The 20,667-nt window shown below is 57.5% G+C and overlaps 2 protein-coding genes across 3 annotated transcripts; both read right to left on the bottom strand.

Annotated features, from left to right (window-relative positions):
- Positions 1 to 1,135: 1,135 nt before the first annotated feature.
- On the bottom strand, positions 1,136 to 19,148 carry LOC118895489 (arginyl aminopeptidase). 2 transcript variants are annotated; one of them, XM_036852641.1, is made up of 11 exons: positions 18,447 to 19,148; positions 14,130 to 14,270; positions 13,682 to 13,830; positions 9,806 to 9,922; positions 9,056 to 9,291; positions 7,105 to 7,218; positions 6,281 to 6,393; positions 6,070 to 6,178; positions 4,771 to 4,995; positions 2,623 to 2,765; positions 1,136 to 1,677 (listed from the first exon to the last, which is right to left on the bottom strand). In XM_036852641.1, exons 1-11 carry the CDS (start codon positions 19,062 to 19,064, stop codon positions 1,519 to 1,521), a joined length of 2,124 nt encoding a protein of 707 aa, XP_036708536.1. In that variant the 5' UTR covers positions 19,065 to 19,148; the 3' UTR covers positions 1,136 to 1,518. The 2 variants fall into 2 exon arrangements, with proteins under 2 accessions (XP_036708536.1, XP_036708527.1); XM_036852632.1 differs by having other exon boundaries at positions 9,767 to 9,922; positions 18,447 to 19,143.
- LOC118895512 lies at positions 2,774 to 4,407 on the bottom strand. The gene is made up of 2 exons (XM_036852682.1): positions 3,987 to 4,407; positions 2,774 to 3,824 (listed from the first exon to the last, which is right to left on the bottom strand). The coding sequence occupies exons 1-2, from the start codon at positions 4,398 to 4,400 to the stop codon at positions 3,282 to 3,284; spliced, it is 957 nt and encodes a 318-aa protein (XP_036708577.1). The 5' UTR covers positions 4,401 to 4,407; the 3' UTR covers positions 2,774 to 3,281.
- Positions 19,149 to 20,667: the final 1,519 nt, after the last annotated feature.

Below are 20,667 nucleotides of genomic sequence, written 5' to 3'. Positions count from 1 at the left end.
TTTAACCCTCTGTAGGACTAAGAGGTTTGTCTCAGGAATCTGCCTCTCGTCCGGTCTCTGACACTGCTGGGTGCCCCGCAGAGCAGAGGGCATTAAGGTCCAGGGTCCCTCCCACGGGCCACGGGTGCGGAGCCGAGCTCTGGGGCAGCAGCTCCCCAGCCCTTCAGGGGCCTCCCCCACAGCCCGAGGCACGCCCTCTACCCTGTCCCTCGCCCTGGAATGTGGGAGAACCGGCTCCAGCTCCAGCCGGCTCACGTGCTCCCTGCCAGCCCTCCGAGAGCACCTGGCTGGGAGAGGGCTCTGGAGGGGGCAGGAGGGGCGCTGTCGCAGGCCCACCTGGCGGGACAGCGGGGGACACAGCTCAGGACGCCTGGCTGTGAAGCTGCACTCAGGCTCCTGCTGCGGAAGGGGTCCCGCGGGGCTCCTCGGCGCCCCAGGGTCTGCACAGAACCAGGAAGGACACCGCTGGGCGCAGAGCTGAGCGCCTGGACACCGGGGAGGCGTCTGGCCGGCCCCCAGTAGTCCCCGCCTGTAACAGCAGCCAGGAGCAGGCACCGGGGAGGTCTGCCGGAAGGGCCGCCCACCAGGCGCCCCGCGTCCTCGCTCCCACGCTGCAGGGCGTGGTGGGAGGTCTGTGCGGACCGCCTCGCAGCCAGCCGCCAGGGAGACCCTGGATCTAGGAAAACAACTTAAAGATCCTGAAATACTTCTGTGCGACCCTCCCCTCGCCCCACACCCCACGCCAAGTCGCTAACCGCCTAGATCCCCACGTGGAAATCACAGCTCAGTGCCAGGTTCTGCACAGACTCTACTACAGACCACGCGGAGCCGGCTACCCAGGACCGGGGAGGGCGAGAGGCTGCAGGAAGAGCACTCCAGCGCGCACTTATTAGCCGCAACGGTGAAGAGGAGGGGGCGTGCGGGACGCTGCACGGAGGGACGCGGCTCACGTGCAGGGTCTTCCCGAAGAGGCGGCCTCCGTGCCCCCTGCTTTTCACATGCTCCTGTGGGAACCCCACCTCCTCCAGCCCAGGCTCCTTAAGAACAGGGAGCCAGCGTCCTGCTCTGGGTCTCCCCCTGACCTGCTCAGGACAGAGAGCGGGGCCTGGGAGAAGGGATTTCACAGTCACCAAAATACTTTTCACTTAAAAATATTTATTAAAATAATGATTAAACCTGAAAAAGGAATCACCAGAAATCAGCCCTTTGCACAGTACTTCAAGAATCAGCAAAAAAAAAAAAAAAAAGAAAAAAGAAAGAAAAGAGAGAGAGAAAAGAAAATCCTTCCCGCTTTTTCCAAGACCCAGGCGGGGAGGGCGAAGCCTGCCGCCCACCCAGCCCAGAGAGCATGGAGGTTGCTGGTCGCACGACGGGTCCAGAGCCGTCCAGTCAGAGCAGAAGCCCAGAGTCCCGAACACCAAGCCCAGAGAACAGGTTACCCCACGGGGACGTGAACTTGGGAAGCTGATGAGAACTGGAATTGGCGGTCTGCAGACGCAGAGGCCACGGCGGGAGCCTCTACCTGCCCAGGGGCGCCACGATCTGCTGGACGTAGTGGACCACGTTGCTGTGGAGCTGGGAGGCCGTGGCCGCGAAGGTCTCCTTGGCGAGGGTCTGGGCGGCCTCACTGCCCCCCATCATGGCGTGGTACAGTGGGAGGGTGTACTTCTGCTTCCCCTGCAAGAGACGCACGTGCTCGAGGCCTATCAGCCTGCTCGGTGGTCTGCAGCCCCCCAGCCCCTGCCCTGGGCCCATCTGACAGCCTCGTGATCAGGGGCCAAAAGGGATACGGGTATCATTGCTGGAATGGGGGGCTTCCCAGACACGAGGGCTTGTGTTCCAGAATCTTCTTGGCGGCCGAAGATCCACACGGCTAGGTCTTGGTATTCACCCTCCTGGAGATGTCTACACTCAACAGAACTGAGTAGGGGGTTGGCACATGGGAGACTCAAAACTTTCAGAGCTCTAAGCGGTCAGGCACCGAGGCAACAGCTCACGGCAAAGGCTGCAGAGCCTAAACCTAAACCAGGGCCCCAGAAGGACCGCCTGCTGCCAAGCAGAAGGAAACCCGCGCCTTCACGTCAGCGCGAGACAGCCACACCTGACACCCAGAGGCTGGGAAGCCTTCAGGGGCTCGAGAACCTGCCAGCAGGTACCTGCCAACAGGTGAGGGAGTCTGCGCATGGCTTGTCCACAGCCCGGCTCTGGAATCCTGTGGAATGGTTCATCCTGAGAGCCGTGGGCCCCTCCCCGGCAGGGCAGCGCTCCCGGGTGACCTGGGTCCAGCAGGTCTCTGAACCCTCCCAGGTCACCGGCTTCCCCCGGGAGCAGGAGCCTATAATCTCACCTTCACTCACCTTTCCTGGCCTCCGGCCTCCCTCCGAGACCAGCCCCGCTGACACATGACCTTCCCTGCCTCGGGTCAGTGCTGACTGCCTCTTTCCCCGCAGGCCTCCCCGGCTGATCTGCAGGAGCTCCTGGCCCGGGGCTTCTCCCCCAGGGCGGCACCACAGCCTGCTCACAGGACCCCACCAGGCCCTTCACCCCTGCTCCCGAGAGGGCGGTCCGAGAGACCCTGCCTGCCGTGTGCGCGAGGGGGACAGGCAGGTGGCGGTCACCCACCTGGCTGTGCAGGAAATCCCTCACTTTCCAGAAATCCTCCTGGTGGTCGTTCTTGAGGACAATCTGGCCCCATCGCAGCCGTAGCTCCGCGTTCTGGGCATTTGAGATCTTCGGGTACGTCTCTCCAAGTTTTTTCACATTCCCTGGAGAAAAGAAACAGGTCATTAGCGACTTCGCCAGCAGACCATGAGCTGAGGCGGCCACGTGTGTGCCCGAGGCCCTCCGAGGGCGCCAGGAGGAGCTCCACGGAGGCTGCCGAGCACCCGCTCTTCCTGCTCCTTCAGGCCCGAGGTGGTCACGCCTCGCCTTGACTTTGCTGTAATTCCCACGGCTCTTCCTCCAACCTTCCCTTAAGATAGACTTCCTGTGGTCACCCACCTTCCTTCCCGGACTACAGCCTGCGCACTGCCTCAGATATCCCACCGTCAACCTGCTAAACGTCACCTTGCTCTGTTTTTCTGAGTTCACACCCCTTGGTGAATACTACTTCTGGCTAAGCAGCAACAAAGCATGTGTGCTGAAGAGCTGCGGCCCAGCAGGTCCAGACCCCAGCCCCACGTCTACTGGCTGTGGGATCAGTTTGTGCCTCGGGTTCGTTCCCCAGTCCCTGGGGTCACAGAGCAGCGACGAGGATTAGATGGCGTCAAAGCTGGGGGAGCTTAGAAGAATGACCTGCATAAGCTGAGGACTCCACAAGCACCAGGTTTTATGATTTCCCACTGCCCGGCACTCGTGCGGGCACCTGCATCCCTCTGCCAACGCGCTCCTTGCCCTGGGCTTCTGTCCACCCGCCACCCTCCCTCCCATGCATCGCAGCCACCTGGGATGAGCATCACACGTCTCCCTCCAACCTTGAGCATTGCAAGTCTCCCTGCAACCTTGAGCATCGCGACTCTCCCTCCAACCTTGAGCATCACACGTCTCCCTGCAACCTTGAGCATCGCGAGTCTCCCTCCAAGCTTGAGCATCACAAGTCTCCCTGCAACCTTGAGCATCACGAGTCTCCCTGCAACCTTGAGCATCACGAGTCTCCCTGCAACCTTGAGCATCGCGAGTCTCCCTGCAACCTTGAGCATCGCGAGTCTCCCTCCAACCTTGAGCATCACGAGTCTCCCTGCAACCTTGAGCATCGCGAGTCTCCCTGCAACCTTGAGCATCACGAGTCTCCCTCCAACCTTGAGCATCACGAGTCTCCCTCCAACCTTGAGCATCACACGTCTCCCTCCAACCTTGAGCATCGCGAGTCTCCCTGCAACCTTGAGCATCGCGAGTCTCCCTGCAACCTTGAGCATCACACGTCTCCCGGCAACCTTGAGCATCGCTAGTCTCCCTGCAACCTTGAGCATCGTGAGTCTCCCTGCAACCTTGAGCATCGCGAGTCTCCCTCCAACCTTGAGCATCACACGTCTCCCTGCAACCTTGAGCGTCACGAGTCTCCCTCCAACCTTGAGCGTCACGAGTCTCCCTCCAACCTTGAGCATCGCGAGTCTCCCTCCAACCTTGAGCATCGCGAGTCTCCCTGCAACCTTGAGCATCGCGAATCTCCCTCCAACCTTGAGCATCACACGTCTCCCTGCAACCTTGAGCATCGCGAGTCTCCCTCCAACCTTGAGCATCACACGTCTCCCTGCAACCTTGAGCATCGCGAGTCTCCCTGCAACCTTGAGCATCACGAGTCTCCCTGAAACCTTGAGCATCACGAGTCTCCCTGCAACCTTGAGCATCGCGAGTCTCCCTCCAACCTTGAGCATCACACGTCTCCCTGCAACCTTGAGCATCACGAGTCTCCCTGCAACCTTGAGCATCACACGTCTCCCTGCAACCTTGAGCATCACACGTCTCCCTGCAACCTTGAGCGTCACGAGTCTCCCTCCAACCTTGAGCATCACGAGTCTCCCTCCAACCTTGAGCATCGCGAGTCTCCCTCCAACCTTGAGCATCGCGAGTCTCCCTCCAACCTTGAGCATCGCGAGTCTCCCTCCAACCTTGAGCATCGCGAGTCTCCCTGCAACCTTGAGCATCGCGAATCTCCCTCCAACCTTGAGCATCACATGTCTCCCTGCAACCTTGAGCATCGCGAGTCTCCCTGCAACCTTGAGCATCGTGAGTCTCCCTGCAACCTTGAAGGAACAACCCACTTTTTCTCACCGGGAGGGAGAGGAGATTTCTGGAGGATCTTATCCAGGAAATAAACCAGCTGGTAGGTCTTCCAGGCAGAGATGGACACGGCCTCAATGGCCCTCACGTCCAGCTCCTCGGCCGCCCACAGCTGGGCCAGCTCCTCAGCCGGCCTCATGAGGGAGTCCCCGGGGGAGAGGTCAGGGAGGTAGGGGGGCCAGCCCGGGGTGTTCAGCCAGCGATCAAATTCAAATCCTGTTCGGCAGAAGTGGAGAAGATACCGTCAGACTTCCCCAGCAGCATCACGGCCAACCTGCCCAGGCCGCTCCTGAGACCTCGAGCCTCCGTCCGTCCCAAGCTCTTCCCCCAACACTGGCACCGCTGCCCGGCACGATCACCTGCTCCACAGGGCCCCAGCCAGCATGAGGCCTAGACACTGTCTCATGGACCTGGCCGCCCCTTTCCACGTGAGCGTGTCCTGTGCTGCAGATCAGCCGTCAGAGCCACATGCACGGACGCGGCCCAGCTCCCACGACCAGAACGGCCGTGCTGATGCTCCCGGGCTCCGGAGCCAGCTGCCTGGGGTCCTGCCCGGCCCCGCCCCTCACTAGCTGGGGGTCCTGCCCGGCCCCGCCCCTCACTAGCTGGGGGTCCTGCCCGGCCCCGCCCCTCACTAGCTGGGGTCCTGCCCGGCCCCGCCCCTCACTAGCTGGGGGTCCTACCCGGCCCCGCCCCTCACTAGCTGGGGTCCTGCCCGGCCCCGCCCCTCACTAGCTGGGGGTCCTGCCCGGCCCCGCCCCTCACTAGCTGGGGGTCCTGCCCGGCCCCGCCCCTCACTAGCTGGGGTCCTGCCCGGCTCCGCCCCTCACTAGCTGGGGGTCCTGCCCGGCCCTGCCCCTCACTAGCTGGCTGGGGAGCTGGCTGGACGGCGCCCAGCATGGAGCAGGAAGTGGGGACACATCTAACGAGCTGCCTGGCCCGTGACGGGCCGTGCTCGCCCTCTCTTAGGAAGCAGGCCTCTCACGAGCTCCCCAGGCGGGGCCGCTGCCCCATTCCTGCCCTGGGAGCCCCTCGGGGCGGGGGCAGCCTGGGCAGAGCTAAGGGTCTGACTATGTCCAGGGACGGGGAAACCAGAGGACAGAGAGGAGCAGAAGAGCAAAGTGGGGAAAGGAGGCCAGGTGGGGAGCGAGCTCCTTCTGTGGGACAGGGCCTGGGCCCCTGGGTCTGCCCCAAAGCCGCCCCCAGGGGGCGCACCTCAGCCCCCCCAGGCGCGAGCCAGACCCCACCCTCCACGACCACCTAGAACGGGGGGCCGGCTCCTCTGCTCACCCGGGATGGAATCCACCCTCTTTCTCTTCAGCTCAGGGAAATAGTCCAGGAAGAATTCCAGAAAGTCATCAGCTAGGACACTTTGGAACTTAAACTCATCCACGTAGGCCTGTGAGGAGGGAGGGAGGGAGGGAGGAAGGCACGGTCGGTCACCCAGAGCCCCCGGCAGCAGGGCCCCCGCTTGTCTCCCCTCACCTCAGAGCTGATGTACCTTGAGGAAATCGTCAAACTGGTCCTGGTCACCCACCAGGTGGGCCAGGTAGGAGACAAAGCAGAAGCCTTTCTCGTAGGGGGTCTCGTTGTAAGTATCGTCTGGGTCGACACCTGCAGAGAAAGCTCTGGATTCAAAGGGCAGCCACAGAAGAGACCGGAACTCAGCTTCCCAGGAACAGCAAGGCCATGAATGTTCCGGGTCCATCCTGGCCTCTCTCGAGGGGCTTGAAGACGGACCCAATGGGAGGACAAAGAGAGCAGGCTCAGGGGGACCGCAGCTGCCCCCTGCCCGGGGCTCCGTGCTCGGGGGGTCCTTCCACCCAACGCCTTCCCAGCCCCACGCGTCACCCACACGCGCTGCGCCTGCCCAGACCAGGGCGGGCTGGGTTCTGTGCATGTTCTGGAGTAAACAGAACTGACTGCCCATCTACAGGAAGTTCATGGTCAGAGTCAGAGGCATCGAGGAACACGAGCTTCAACGGCACAGAAAGGTTTAAGTTAGTCACGTGTGGAACTAAAGAAAAATCTTAGGAAACAAAAATCCATGACCTCAGAGCAGTCACGAGCTTTCTGGTGCTGGACCACGCCCTCGGTGGGGTGAGGGTGACCTCGCTCTACAAACCCCGCGGGGCTGACCTGACCATGGACAAGGGGCGGCAAAGGGACAAGTAAGTGACAGGGACCCAGACACACAGAGCATCTCGGAGCCGCTCAGGAGCGGCCGGGGCAGCCAGAAGCGCCCTGGGGGCTCCTCCCTCCCGAGGGGGGACCCAGGGGCGTCCAGCCCGACGGGGGCTGCGCGGTGGTCAGAGGAGCCCCGACCTGGCTCGATCTTCACGCGCAGCTTGTTCAGCGGGTGGTCCTCGCCCGTGATGTCCATGTGCTGCCGAAGCAGAGCCCGCCCGGTGGCGGCTTCCAAGCAGGTGTAGGCGGGTCCTGCGCAACAGGAAAGCGGCTGGCACCCCCCGCGCTGCCCACGAGGCCCCGAAAAGAGGACGGAGGCCCAAAGCCCGGGGGTGGCACTCCCCAGGGACGGCGGGCAGAGGGGGCTATGGCCAGCTGACTCCTCAGCCTCCCCCGCTCACACCTCCCCTCTGACAGTGAGTGACCTTTCCCGTTCAGTGTGTTGTTATCTGTGGAGATGGTAATTTGATCTCCCACGAAAACCGAATCTCTTCATCTGACTGTCCTGTCAGACAAGAGAAACTGTCACCCAAGATTTTTCTAGCATCTGAGTCTCCTTCTGGCTCTAAAGACGACTGAGGGAGGGAATTCCCTGGCGGTCCAGTGGTTAGGACTCCGCGCTTTCACTGTGGAGCGCCCGGGTTCAATCCCTGGTTGGGGAACTAAGATCCCACATGCCGTGGGAAAAAAAGAACAACTACTGAGGGGACAGTGTCGGGGAGGGCCCGGGCGTGTACCAGCCACTGCCGCCGCTCGCGAGATGCTCTGATCTGGGCCAGCGACCCCCCGCCCCCGCCAGCCTCAGTGTCCTCAGGCGCACGGCGCACACGAACAGCTGTGTGCGGGAGTCCTAGCGGCCAGTACACTATTGCTTTACAGACTCTGGATCAAAGTGTAAACTTGGGAAGTAGACAATATATGCTAAAAAAAAAAAAAAAAAAAAAGCCTTTAAAATGTTCAGGTCCTGAAATTATGTTTCTAGAAATTTATCTTTACTGAAATCATCTGAGATGCACGTGAACCTATGTAAAGATGTTTGTCAGAATATTATTTCGTTTGAAAACTGAAAACAACCTAACAACTGGAGGTTGATTGAATAAATTGTGAAGCCTCCATACTCTGGAGCTGTAGAAGAAAATTTAGTGACTTGGGAAAATGTTTAACTTTATTATATTAAAAAAAAAAAGGCAGTTCTAAAACCATGTACAGTCTGATGATACACACACACACACACACACACACAGAAAAATGTTTGAAAGGATAACCATCGATTATCTCTGAACAGTGAGATTACAGATAAGTATTTTTGTGTGTGCTTTTCCATAGGTGCCAAAATAGATTTTGATCAGAAAAGCACCTGATACACCATGGGTTTTCAATAAGGAGATTGTGTTGATAATGTATTTTATTTTATTTTTTGTCTGTGCTACGTGGCTTACGGGATCTTAGTTCCCCCACCAGGGATCGAACCCATGGCCTCGGCAGTGAAAACGCAGAGTCCTAACCACTGGACTGCCAGGGCATTCCCGAGAATGTATTTGAAAAGCACAGCTGGGCTCAATTTGAGGGTCTGCCCTCACCTGCTAAGTGGCTGAGGGACATTTCCTATCCTCTCTGAGTCGCAGTGAACGCACATGTAAAATGGGAATAACAGTATCTTCGTGCAGACGCTGGGAAGGTGGTACGTGAGAGATCTGGCACAAAACAGGTGTTCTGTACAAGGTGACGATGACAGTGATCTGACGACTCGCTCATAAAGCGAACTGGTACCTGGGGGGCCGGCCCGGGCCGCCCTCCCCCGGGTGACGCCAGCTTAGGGAGGACAGTGCACAGGGCAGCTTCAGCCCCAGCGGGAGGCACGTCCACCGCTAGTTCACCCCACCGCGTGGCATTTTCGAGACTCCCTCTGCCCCCAGCCCCTGCTGATGTGTGACATGCAGTGAGGTGGGCACAGTTACTTACACGTAACTTTGTCTCGAGTTGCCCTCCCTGGCTGTCACGGGCTCCCTGCACTACGCCCTCCTCCCTTCACTCCCAGAAGGAGCCTCGCGGGCCCAGGACCGGGGGCAGGTCCTCGGGGGCGGCTCACCAAACAGGACGGTGGAAATCCTCCTCTGGGCGTACATGGTGAAGCCTTCGTTCAGCCAGAACTCCCCCCAGCTGGCGTTGGTGACCAGGTTCCCAAACCAGCTGTGGGCGATCTCGTGGATGATGACGTCGGCCAAGGAGCGGTCCCCCGCCAGCAGGCAGGGGGTGACGAAGGTCAGGCAGGGGTTCTCCATCCCTCCAAATGGGAAGGACGGGGGCATGAAGAGCACGTCGTACCTGCCAGAGGCAGGTTGTCGTGAGGGGCCCAGCTGCACCCCGGCCACTGACGGGGGTGGCGGTACGGGCTAGCGAGCCGGTCCTCAGTCCGGCCCCGCCCCTGGCTCACCGGGCCTCCCTCTCCCAGGCCCCTCACAGTGGGCGTGCGGTGGGCGCCATCACACCCAGCCCCCCAGAGGCCCACGTGGGTCACACAGACCTAACGGAGCCTCTTATCTCGGGGACCTCAAGTCTGAAGATGACACAGAGAAAATGGGTACGGAGCTGCTTCCAGCAACGGGAAAGGCAAGTCAGCCACGTCCCCGACAGCACGTCCCCACCTCCACCCCGGCAACGTGGGCACGGGCACGCCTCTGTCACCGCCATGCCCGCCCTCCGAGGCCCCTCCTCGGCCACAGCGGAGGAGGCCTGGCGTATTCCCTCCCCCCTGCAACCCCCCCCCGGATCGGGGCGGGAGGGGGGAGGACCGGCTCACTGTAAAAACAGAGACGTGAGAGTCCACGCGATACCACACCTTCCCCAAATGTAGGGGCCGAAAAGCTTCTCTCCCGTCGCCAAGAACTCTTCTATGACCCCGTCATACTCGTCCTTGGCAGCTGCGATGAGGCAGGGCTCGGCCCACACCCAGCTCCTGGAGACAAGGGCGCAGAGGAGGCAGCACTTGCTCAGAGGCCACGGCGGGACCTGTCCTGAAAGCACCTGCGCCAACTGGGCTGAGGGCTGGGGGCGCTCCTGCAGGCGACGGGCTCTCCCCCCGCCGAGCCTCAGTCCCCATCTGCAAGGCGCGCGGTAAGGAGACGAGACGGGTGTGAAGGCCCTTCATACGGTGGCTCAGGTAGGAAATGCTGGTGTACCCCCGGAGAGATGAGAAAGGATTCTCACAATCGAATCTTTGGAATTGAAAGAAACTTTAGAGATAAACCAATTCACATTAACAGAAAAGCGGTAACTGTCTTCACTCTTCGGACAGGCAGGCTGATCTACTTGCTTTTAAATGGTCTAGCAAAAAACCCCCACAAATCCACACAAAAGCAAACCTAGTACGGCAACATGGATGGGCAGACAGGTGTTCAACGCATCATTCCTTCAATTTCCTGCAGGAATCTTCAATTATGAAATTTTCACAGTAAAAAGATGAGGAAACAGAGATGAGGGGGGGAAAAAATGAAGAAGATCCAGTCCGAAGGAAAGCCAAGGCTGAGAGGGGATGGGAGGAACCGAGACCGTCCTCGGGATTCAAGGGTGAGCGGACCCCGAGTTCAGGGGCCCTGCAGCCGAAGCCTGTGTCAAGGCCCCTCGACGCTCCACGGAGCGCCCCCTACACGGACATCCTCAGTCGAGGGACAGACGGCCAAGTGGGTGGGTGCGAGGCCAGGACGAAGAGAGCTTCCTTTCGGCAGAACTTCGGGGACTGTTCTAGCAGGAGGGGGAGTGGGGCGACCCGCGTCGGGGGTCCCAGCAGCAAACGCAGGAGCCTCGTAGCGGGAAGGGAGCTGCACATGCAGGCGAGGAACCGCCGGGGTCTGGGGTGACCAGAGTCCAAGGTCTGATGGGGGTAGGTTGGGGGTGGGAGAGGCCCCAAGCTCGGGGCACAAAGGGCTTCAGATGCCACATGACACAGCTGCCCCTGCAGAGCGCAGGGGGCAACACCATCAGACTGTGTCTAGGGAGCTGCGGACACAGGAAACATGCTCAGTACGAGAGGGCGTGAGCTTTCCCAGGCACAGCTGGGGGCGAGGACTGAACCGGGGGCACCTGCGCCCAGGGCAGCCAGACCCACAAGGAGCCCAGCGAGGACCGGCCAGGAGGGCCCGGGACCGGGAAGCGGAGGCCAAGGGCACGTCCTCGAGTCCCTGCACCTTCCACGCTGAGCAACGGCCTCTTACCCCAGGAGCTTCAGCGAGTTTAGGGGACTGGACTCCAGGGGTGGAGAGGAAAGAGCCAGTTGGCCAGCTGGGGGTGGAGGCTGCAGGTGTGAAGACGGGACTAAACGATGAGGCAAAGCCCAGAGGATGGGGGTGGGGGTGAGTCAACGGGTCAGATGAAGAGATTGGCTTTAACAAAGAAAGGACCTATCGTCGGGGTCCAGACGGACGAATGGGGGGTGAGAGCAGACGGAGGGACCTTGTTCGTGCAGGACACAATCGTACCCGACAGACCAAACATCTCCACAAAGCAGAGCCGAGACCCCGTGCTTGGAGGGAGGGGCCGGCGTCTGAAAGGAAAACTGGAGAGGCAGTTTAAGGGGCGCGAGATGCAAAGGTGAGTGAAGGACGGCTGAGCGCACGGAAACCTCTCAAACGCCTGCATCACCTTTTCTCTCGTTCCAGCTTCTCACCAAGAAACCAGAAATGTGAACGGGTACCACGCACAGCTGCATTATTTTCTCCGTCTCTCAAAAGAGAGAGATGCTGAGTGGAGAAAGGTGCTGAGTGGAGGAAGGGGATGGCAGGAGCCCGGGCCGGATGGATGGGCGGCAGCAGGACAAGCCGGAGGGCCTGGGGTGTGGGCGAGAGATGACCGGTCACCCCCGGGCGGGAGAGAAGTCCCGGGAGAGGCTGCCGGCCCGGGAGCACGCGTGGCCCTTCAGGGCGAGGCGCAGGCACAGCGGGGCGTGGTAGGAGTGAGGCCCCCAGAGGGCGAAGGTCAGCAGGAGGGGCAGAGAATGAAGGAGGCCACGCTGTTGGAAGTTTCTGATCCCGCCCCATTCACAGCGATGCCCGTGTCCAGGCCTGGGATGCAGCACAGAGTCCAAGTCCCCAGGCACTACTCTGAGCTGCTCCATCACCAGCCAGGGCACCACAACTAACAAAGACCTTCAGCCCCGTCCTTAGCGACAACGGGCTAGGCCGCAGACGCCCACGACATTTCCGAGAGCACACAGATTTCTGTCAAAGAAATCAGGATGCTCTCAGTCAAGCTGGAATCTCATCACCAGGATTCTAGGGGCAAAAAGCACGGGATCTGCAACAGAAACACTTGCATTTGAATTCCAGTTCTACCAACCAGGTGACTGCACAAGGCTCTTTACCAAAGCAACAGTTTCTCAACTGCAAACTGGAGATAGCAATACGTCCCTCAGTGTTGCCTGTAAGGGTTAGAAGGGACCACACATAAGAGGGCCCCTGGGGGTGTCCACCAGTCTCTCCTGCCCAGGGTTTTCCCCCTGCGGTAACGGGGACTAGACGGAAGACCCTCCCACTCGACAGACTCCCGCAAGACCCTCCGACGTGACCCAGGAGGTAAGGACTGTCCACCTGACAGGGGACAGGAGTAAGTCAACAGCTCCAGTAAAATGGGTTCTGTCACCTGGATTAACGTACTGTGTCGTCACTTCAGTACAGAGGGTTCAAAAAACCTCCGTGATCCAGTGTATTTAGAATAGACTTTTCTCTCATTTCCCCTTAGTAGCTCCTACTCTTATTAACAGAACCTCAGCAAGAGTAAACACCCTAAAAGATGTTCCTCCCCTTGTCTATTTTCCATGCTCGCAGGTCACCTACCGTCCTGTCCAACAGGAAGGGACCCCTCGTCTCTCAGGGCTGGTGCTGTCCTGAGCGCGTGGCGGAAGCAGATGCCAACGGGGCCCCACCCATCTCTCCCTCTGATCTCACGGCCCTGGCGCCACTGCTGAGCCCAGTTGCGAAGCCCGAGGCCTGTAGCCAATCCAGCACCTCCAGGGGCTGAGGGCCCGGCAGAGAGAAGGACAGCACCGGGGCCAGGAAGAGCCACGGCTTCACATCCAAACCGACCCTCTCACTCCAGGACTATGCTACGCTGGTGGGTAAGATGACAGGCAGGAAAAACCTGTGCTCCTGGTCAAATGTGTTTTTCAGGAAATCTTACAAAATCCTTATTTATCTCCACTAAACCCATCTCACTTCACGGAGGCCCCTCTGCCACCACAGGTCCAGGCCTCTGTGTCCGGAGCAGACAGACAAGCAGCTTCCCCGGGCCTCTCCAGAGGGAGACAGAGAGATCAAGGCCATATATTTCCAGGAATTAAGTGCCAGAGAAAATGGGGAGATTTGCTACAAAAATAAAAGAGCAAATATAGTAGCAAGAAGGTAATTTAGACCTTAAAGATGCTAATAAAGATCATCTTCTAAAACTGCTGCTGGAGCTCCCATCTCCCTCTGAAGATGGCCCAGGACCGCAGCCACTGCAGGACTGATGGTCTCAGCGCAGACATGGGAGGAAGACGGGAAGGAGGGGGAGGAAAGGGCACATCGTCTGGCCATTCAGGCCGCGCCCTGTGCCGCAGAAAGGTCCCAGACTCGGGAGGCTCCGACGTGACCCCAAGAGCCACCCCAGCAGGTCCGCTCGCTGGTCAGAGGCCTCTGTGCTCAGAGGCTGGTTCAGTCTTGCTTGCGGGGTCTTGGTCTCCTACCTGGGTCCAACTTCAGCCGAAACCAGATCTCCGATGGCCAAAGCTATCAGATAGGACGGGATGGGCTGACACATCCGGAAGAAGAACTTATTTGGACCTCTCTTCTCCCAGGTGTCAGCACTCATCACAGCTGTGAAGCCGTCTGGGACCTGACAAGAGAGAAAGCTTAGGAGATTTCACCTGGACAGAGTCTGCTCTTGATCAGCTAGAAGGGCAACCTGCATGGTGATGGCAGTGGCCTGGGGTCCACCTTGGGAAGCACAGAGGCTTCAAAAAACTAAACTTGTGCTAAACTGATGGGATTTAGCACAGACAAAATTTCTGCAGGTGGAGGAGTTTTTCAGAGGTACCCCCCAATGGATGTAATAATCTACCACCTGAAACATGACCTGATAGAAATGAACTTTTCAATCCCAAGGGCAGGTACATTTGCCCTCAGCCTGCTCACCTCAATAAGAGCGGAGTATGTGCATTTCACCGCAGGAGTGTCGAAGCAGGGGAAGAAGGCCCGGTTCAGGACAGCCTGACCCTGCGTGTAGACGAAGGGCTTCCTCTTTCCTGCTGTCTGCTCCGGAGCCAACCAGCAAACCTAAGAGGAGGCAAGAACCTTTCGGAACTGACATCCTGCACAAGCCCAGCGCGGCCAGGGCGGAGCTGGCTGGAGGGGAGGCTTGAGGTAATCCTTACGATCCAGCTCAGACTGAGACGCTCTCTCCCCCTGTGTATTTAACCCCCCTGGAGTCCAGGCCAAGGTCTGACGTCCACTTCCCAGGGTGGACGCCACCAAAGGGCCACTCCTCAGTGTGTCCCATGGGCCGTCTCAAGAATTCCTGAGGTGGCCTCCGACCCCCTGGTCCTGCCTCCCTCCTCTGTCCCCCCCGCTGTAGTAACTTCTCACCAAAAAACAAATACTGAAGAAGCTGTTCTTGAACTTGTGATAAAAGACACAGAAAAGCAGAAGCTAATAGCAAGGAGTCTGATTAATGTGTGTTCTCCATCCCTCCAATCTACCCTTTCAGAATAAACATGTTTTACATTATAGGCATTGGCTATGATTCTTGTCTTCTGACAGCCCTTAATCAAGAGCACATTTGAACGATTTTTACAAACCCAAATCCTGCCCACAGCGAAGAGGAGTTCACCTGTAACACAGATGCCACCGCGGGGGGTAGGGAGGGTGTGTCAGCACCACACGCCACGGAGAGGCTAGAACAGGGTCAGGTGACTCCAGGAGGGTGTCACAGGGGAAGCAAAACTCCCTGGCTGGACCTTCAAAAGTGGGCAGGATTTAGACGGCAGGAAGGAAGGGAGGAGAGTCCCTCCAGGAGGTGGGCAGCAGCATGAGGACAGCGCGGGGGAGTGCGGCTTCCGGCGGAGGTGGGTGCCCACCCGGCAGCTGGGATGAAGGGCTTTGAGCACAGAGGCACTTGAGACCAATTTTTTTCCCCCTGGGAACGAGACTTAAGAACGAGAACATTCCCTGAGGGGTCTCTTGTTCTTTTTTTAAATTAATTATTAATTAATCTGGCTGCGTGGGGTCTTAGTTGCGGCATGCGGGCTTCCCTCTAGTTGTGGCGCGTGGGCTTAGTTGCTCTGCGGCGTGTGGGATCTCAATTCCCCAACCAGGATTGGAACCCGCGCCCCCTGCACTGGAAGGCAGATTCTTTTTTTTTTTTTTTGGAAGGCAGATTCTTAACCACCGGACCACCAGGGAAGTCCTGAGACCAATTTTTTTTTTTTTTTTTTTTTAAGAAATTTTTTTTTTATTTATTTATTTATGGCTGTGTTGGGTCTTTGTTGCTGTGTGCAGGCTTTCTCTGGTTGCGGTGAGCGGGGGCTACTCTTCATTGCGGTGCACGGGCTTCTCATTACGGTGGCTTCTCTTGTTGTGGAGCACGGGCTCTAGGAGCACAGGCTTCAGTAGTTGTGGCTCGTGGGCTCTAGAGCGCAGGCTCAGTAGTTGTGGTGCACGGGCTTAGTTGCTCCATGGCATGTGGGATCTTCCTGGACCAGGGCTTGAACCCGTGTCCCCTGCATTGGCAGGCGGATTCTTAACCACTGCGCCACCAGGGAAGTCCCTGAGACCAATTTTTAAGAGGCACAAGGGAGACACAATGGGATGCTGGGGTTTTCTTTGCTTGAGAGTGTGTGTGTGTGTGTGTGTGTGTGTGTGTGTGTGATGAGTCTCGTTCCAGAGTCCAGTACAGACGGAAGCAGGGGAGAGAGAGGAACGTCCTGGTGCAGAAACCCAACAAGCTCTGCCTCAGCCCGGTGACCGGAGGTCAGCACAGCAGCCATAAATCCTGTCAATACTGTTGCCCTCAATACGACGTTACAAAAACGACACCTTATCTCTGTGAACTTCTGCTCAGTTGTGCTGGGAAACCGAAACTGTTCTAAAAAATAGTCTATGAAAAACAAACAAACCCCCATAACCCCAGTCTAATCATGAGAAAAACGACAAATTCCAATAGAGGGTATCACACTCCTCCAAACTATCAAGGTCACCACAACAGGAACGTCTGAGAAACTGTCACAGCCAAAAGGAGCCAAAGGAGACCTGACAGCGGAACACACAGTGGATTTCTGGATGGGACCCTGGAGCAGAAAAAGACACATTAAAAACTAAGGTTGTGGACTTCCCTGGCGGTCCAGTTGTTATAACTCCGCGCGTCCACTGCAGGGGGCAAGGGTTCCATCCCTGGTTGGGGAACTAGGCTCCCACATGGCATGCCGTGCGGCCAAAAAAATAAAATGAAATAAATTTTTTAAAAAAACAACTAAGGTTGCTGTACACCTGAAACTTACACAACATTGTAAATCAACTATACTCCAATATAAAATAAAAATTTAAAAAACGCTAATAATACCTTGTACATGAAAGTTGCTCAATAAATATCAGTTATTATTTAAAAAAAAAAGACTAAGGAAATCTGGAAAAACTATGGACTCCAGTTTATAATAAGGTATCTATACTGTCTCATTAACTGTAACAAATGTATCCAACTTGTAAAACACTAGTAAAGGGTAAACAGTGTGTGTGTGGAAGCGGTTTATGGAGACTGTACTATCTGCTCAGTTTTCCTGGTAATCTAGACATCTATCTATCTATCTATCTATCTATCTATCTGGGCTGTGCTGGGTCTTAGTTGAGGCACGCAGGATCTTCATTGTGGCATGCACGTGGGATCTAGTTCCCTGACCAGGGATCAAACCCGGGCCGCCTGCATTGGCAGCACGGAGTCTTAGCCACTGGACCATCAGGGAAGTCCTCTACACAGCTTTTTAAAAAATAAATCCTATTAATGAAAACAACTGTAATGAGTTGGCAGTAAGAAGTACCAGGCACAGTATTAGGACTTATATAAAGCCAACTCATGTAACTATTGTCAGGCTTAGCTCAATAAACACTGACTATCATCCCCTCAACCACAATTCCTTCTCATCATCTTTGCTTGAGCTTTCTTTGGTTCTTGGCTTTGTTTTATTGACATGAAGAGAAGAAAATGAAGGAGGCTGGCAGGACACACACTATAGAGTCCAAGTCAGGGAGATGCTGCGACCCACGGTGTCCAAGGTGAGAGCCCTCCCTGGGACGGTGGCAATGAGAGGAAAGAACAGGCACAGTGCCACCAGTGGAGACCTTCACAGGGCAAAGGACAGTTCTTCGTCAAGCGTGTATCTCTGCCGCCACGTCTTAAATGAAAGCTATTTAGTTCCGATATTTAATTTGGGGTGCCACTTTTGTTAGGCACATCTAGGAGGGCCTAATTTTTCCAGTTATCCTATTTAATTTCTGCCCCAAACCAGGAACCAAAATATACTAGAGCAACCAAACACATTTCCAGATGGCATGTTATCCCTAGAGGTCCCTGGGTTTCTCCTCTGCCTTAGAGGTCAGTCTACATTGCTTTGGACTTTAATTTTTTAAACAAGTTCTATCATAAGAACTTCACCATTTACTTCCCGAATGGTGAAAGATGGAAACAGAACTGCCCTTGGAGCGAGTTCCAACAGCAAAAGGGGACGTGCAACCAAATAAGCAAGCTTCCGTGGTAGGCAGGCAACCAGCTGAGACTTGTAGCACACCCCATCCAAGAAAGGATTGGCAGCCATGCCCGGACATTCACAGATGTGGACACATGACCTTCCCCTTTCTGATCGCCAACATTTGCCGACCCCCGCCCCCCAGTTAAGATTTGAGTCAACCAACAGTGAGAAAGCCAAGTTATTACAAAGCCTGGTACACCCTAATTCTGGTTCTCACTTTTACTCAGATTTTTTTGTTCATCAAATCCAGGACTTCGCAGGAGGAAACACTACTAACTGCCCAGTTTCGAGCTGTTTCAGCCCGAGGCATTAGGTGGGCACCTGGGACAAAGGACTGAGTCAGCAGCGGGTAACCAGCCAGCACTGTCAGGCCACCCTGGAGGAGAGCGGATCAGCTCGTCACCAGGGCCCGGCCTAGGCCGAGCGCAGCGACAACCCTAAGTTCTGTTCGTGAACCGTCTGCTGTCCAGCCTGGAGGAGGTGACCTCCTCGGGCAGACGTGGACTAGAGACAGCAGTGCCGGGGGAGGGAAGGGTGGGGGGAGCATCTGGATGAGGATGGGGCGGAGAGATGGGATGCGGGGAAGGGGGGCATGGGGGATCATCTGGACGAGGAGGGGGCGGAGGTATGGGAGGGGAGGTGGGAGGGGATGAGGGGGGCGCATCTGCACGAGAAGGGGCGGGAGGAGGGGCTGGCGCGGGGCTGCGACACTCACCCCGGGTCCCTCGCCGACGCGGTAGGTGAGCTGCACCCGCAGGCGCTCGCCGGCGATGCAGGGCTGCGGGAAGCGCACGCACAGGGCCTGGCCGTAGTGCGAGAAGGGCCGCGTACACACCGGCACCGGCTCCGGCTCCGGCTCCGGCTCCGGCTGCCCCGCGTCCGGCCGCTCCCGCCGCAGAGCCGCCGCCGTCACCTCCACGCACGGGTGCGAGTCCAGCCGCAGCTCCGCAGCGCCGCCGGGCTCCAGGCAGCGCAAGTCCAGCACCGCCGAGCCGCTCAGCCCGCGGCTGCCCGGGCCCGGCCCCGGAGGCCCGAACTCGGCCCGCAGGTCCAAGTGCAGGTGCAGCAGCTCGAAGGCGCGGAAGTTGGAGGCCGACGCCACGTCCTCGGCCTGCGCCGCGTGCAACACCCGCCCGCCAGCCCCACGCCCGCTGCCCGCCATGGCCCCGCGCTGCCGCTGCACCGGGCCGCCGCAGTTCCTGCCCCAGCGCGCAGGCCCCGCCCCACCGCAGGCCTGGCCCCGCCCCGCCGCTTGTCGTGGTCCCCGGCGCTTCTGCCGCGCACCCGAGTGGGCCCCGACAGGCAGCGCTGGGCTCGCCCCGGCACTCAGCATGGCCACGCCCCAAAGCTCAGACTACGCCCCGCCGTTCGCCATGGCCCCCGTGCACCGGTGCAGGCCCCGCTCCACAGACCACGCCCGGAACCGTCATGACCACGCCACAAATCTCAGACCACGCCCCGCCGATTGCCAAGGCCCCGGTACAGCCGCACCCGGACCCTGCCTCCGGCCCCGCCCCACCGTGCAGACCCCGCCCCGGAACGCGGCCGGGCCACGCCTCTCTTCCTGACTTTTCCCCCACTCCCAGCTCTGCACCGGCGTCTCAGGACTTCCGACAGGCGTGTGGGGGGGCGTGGGGGGGGAACAATTTGATCCATCTTGGCCCGAATTCATCCCACTGGGATGTTCCGCAGGCCCTTCTCTACTTAGGTTTCCCGTGTCCTACTCCTCCAGGCAGGCCGCACTGAGCCCGATCGCAAGGGTCCGGGTTGGAGGTCGCAAGCTCGGCGCTCGCCCGATTATTAGGGCCGTGTCATCCTGGGCAAACCTCCCCCGAGAAAGGGGACTCTTTCCAAGTCTCCTTGTGCACCTGTAAAACAGGAGGAATTATACTATCTCTCGAGCTACCTGTGAGAGCTCAATCGGAAACAGCACGGGATTCCACACCGATGGGGGTCCTCCCGGGACTCCGGGCGCGCGAGTCCTTTGTCCTTCCGCCAAGGGATGGAGACAAGCACAGCAGCTTTAAGGCTGGGCGTCAGCTGTGCCGCTTGTCCCCCCCTCCTGAATGGGACAGCTCTTTGAGCCAGGTACACACACTTCCTGCTGTGTTTCTCTCCTGTACCAGCGGTTGCAGTCGCCCTTCTGTGACTAGGAGCCACTCGACGGTGAGATTTTTACGGATCAGCTAGGAAATGAAATTTTAAGAGACAATGTAGGGAGTTTTTCATAAAAGGAAATAGTATCCTAGTACGTTCTTCCTACTTTTACACTGTTAAAATACATTTTATTTCATGAAATGCTTATAGTAGATATTTTTTAATTCCATATGAGGTCAATGTTAGTTTTCTTTTTTTTTCTTTTTTTTAACTTACTGGCTAGTGAAATCCAAAAACTTTGGAAAACCACTTTTCTGTGGCATTGAGCACAGTACTTGGTACTTATTAGTCACTCAATATATCTATCCTCAAATTATTCATTCCCTTATGCAATGCGGTTTTGTTGAGCATCTGCATACACCAGCCACCGGGCTGGGTGCTGAGGATACAATTGAAGCAAGCCTGGCACCGCCCCTGTCCTGGTGGTTCTCACGGGCCAGCTCACAATTTAACCTAGAGACAAGGAAAAAGGTCACGACAACTCCATGTGCTGTGCTGTGACCTGGGAAAAACAGGATGCTACGGGAAGCAAGGAGAGACACCAGGCCTGATCTTTCCAGGTAAGTGTTGCAGGAGGAGGAGGGCCTTTTATCCTTTTTTTTTTTTTTCATAAATTTATTTATTTATTTATTTTTGGCTGTGTGGGGTCTTCACTGCTGCGCGCGGGCTTTCTCTAGTTGTGGCGAGCAGGGGCTACTCTTCACTGTGGTACGCGGGCTCCTCATTGCGGTGGCTTCTCTTGTTGCGGAGCATGGGCTCTAGGCACACAGGATTCAGTA

The sequence above is a fragment of the Balaenoptera musculus genome, chromosome 1 (genome assembly GCF_009873245.2).
Source record: "Balaenoptera musculus isolate JJ_BM4_2016_0621 chromosome 1, mBalMus1.pri.v3, whole genome shotgun sequence".
NCBI classification, from domain to species: Eukaryota; Metazoa; Chordata; class Mammalia; order Artiodactyla; family Balaenopteridae; genus Balaenoptera; species Balaenoptera musculus.
Note: the sequence above shows the minus strand (reverse complement) of the source record. Positions and strands in the feature narration are given on the sequence as shown.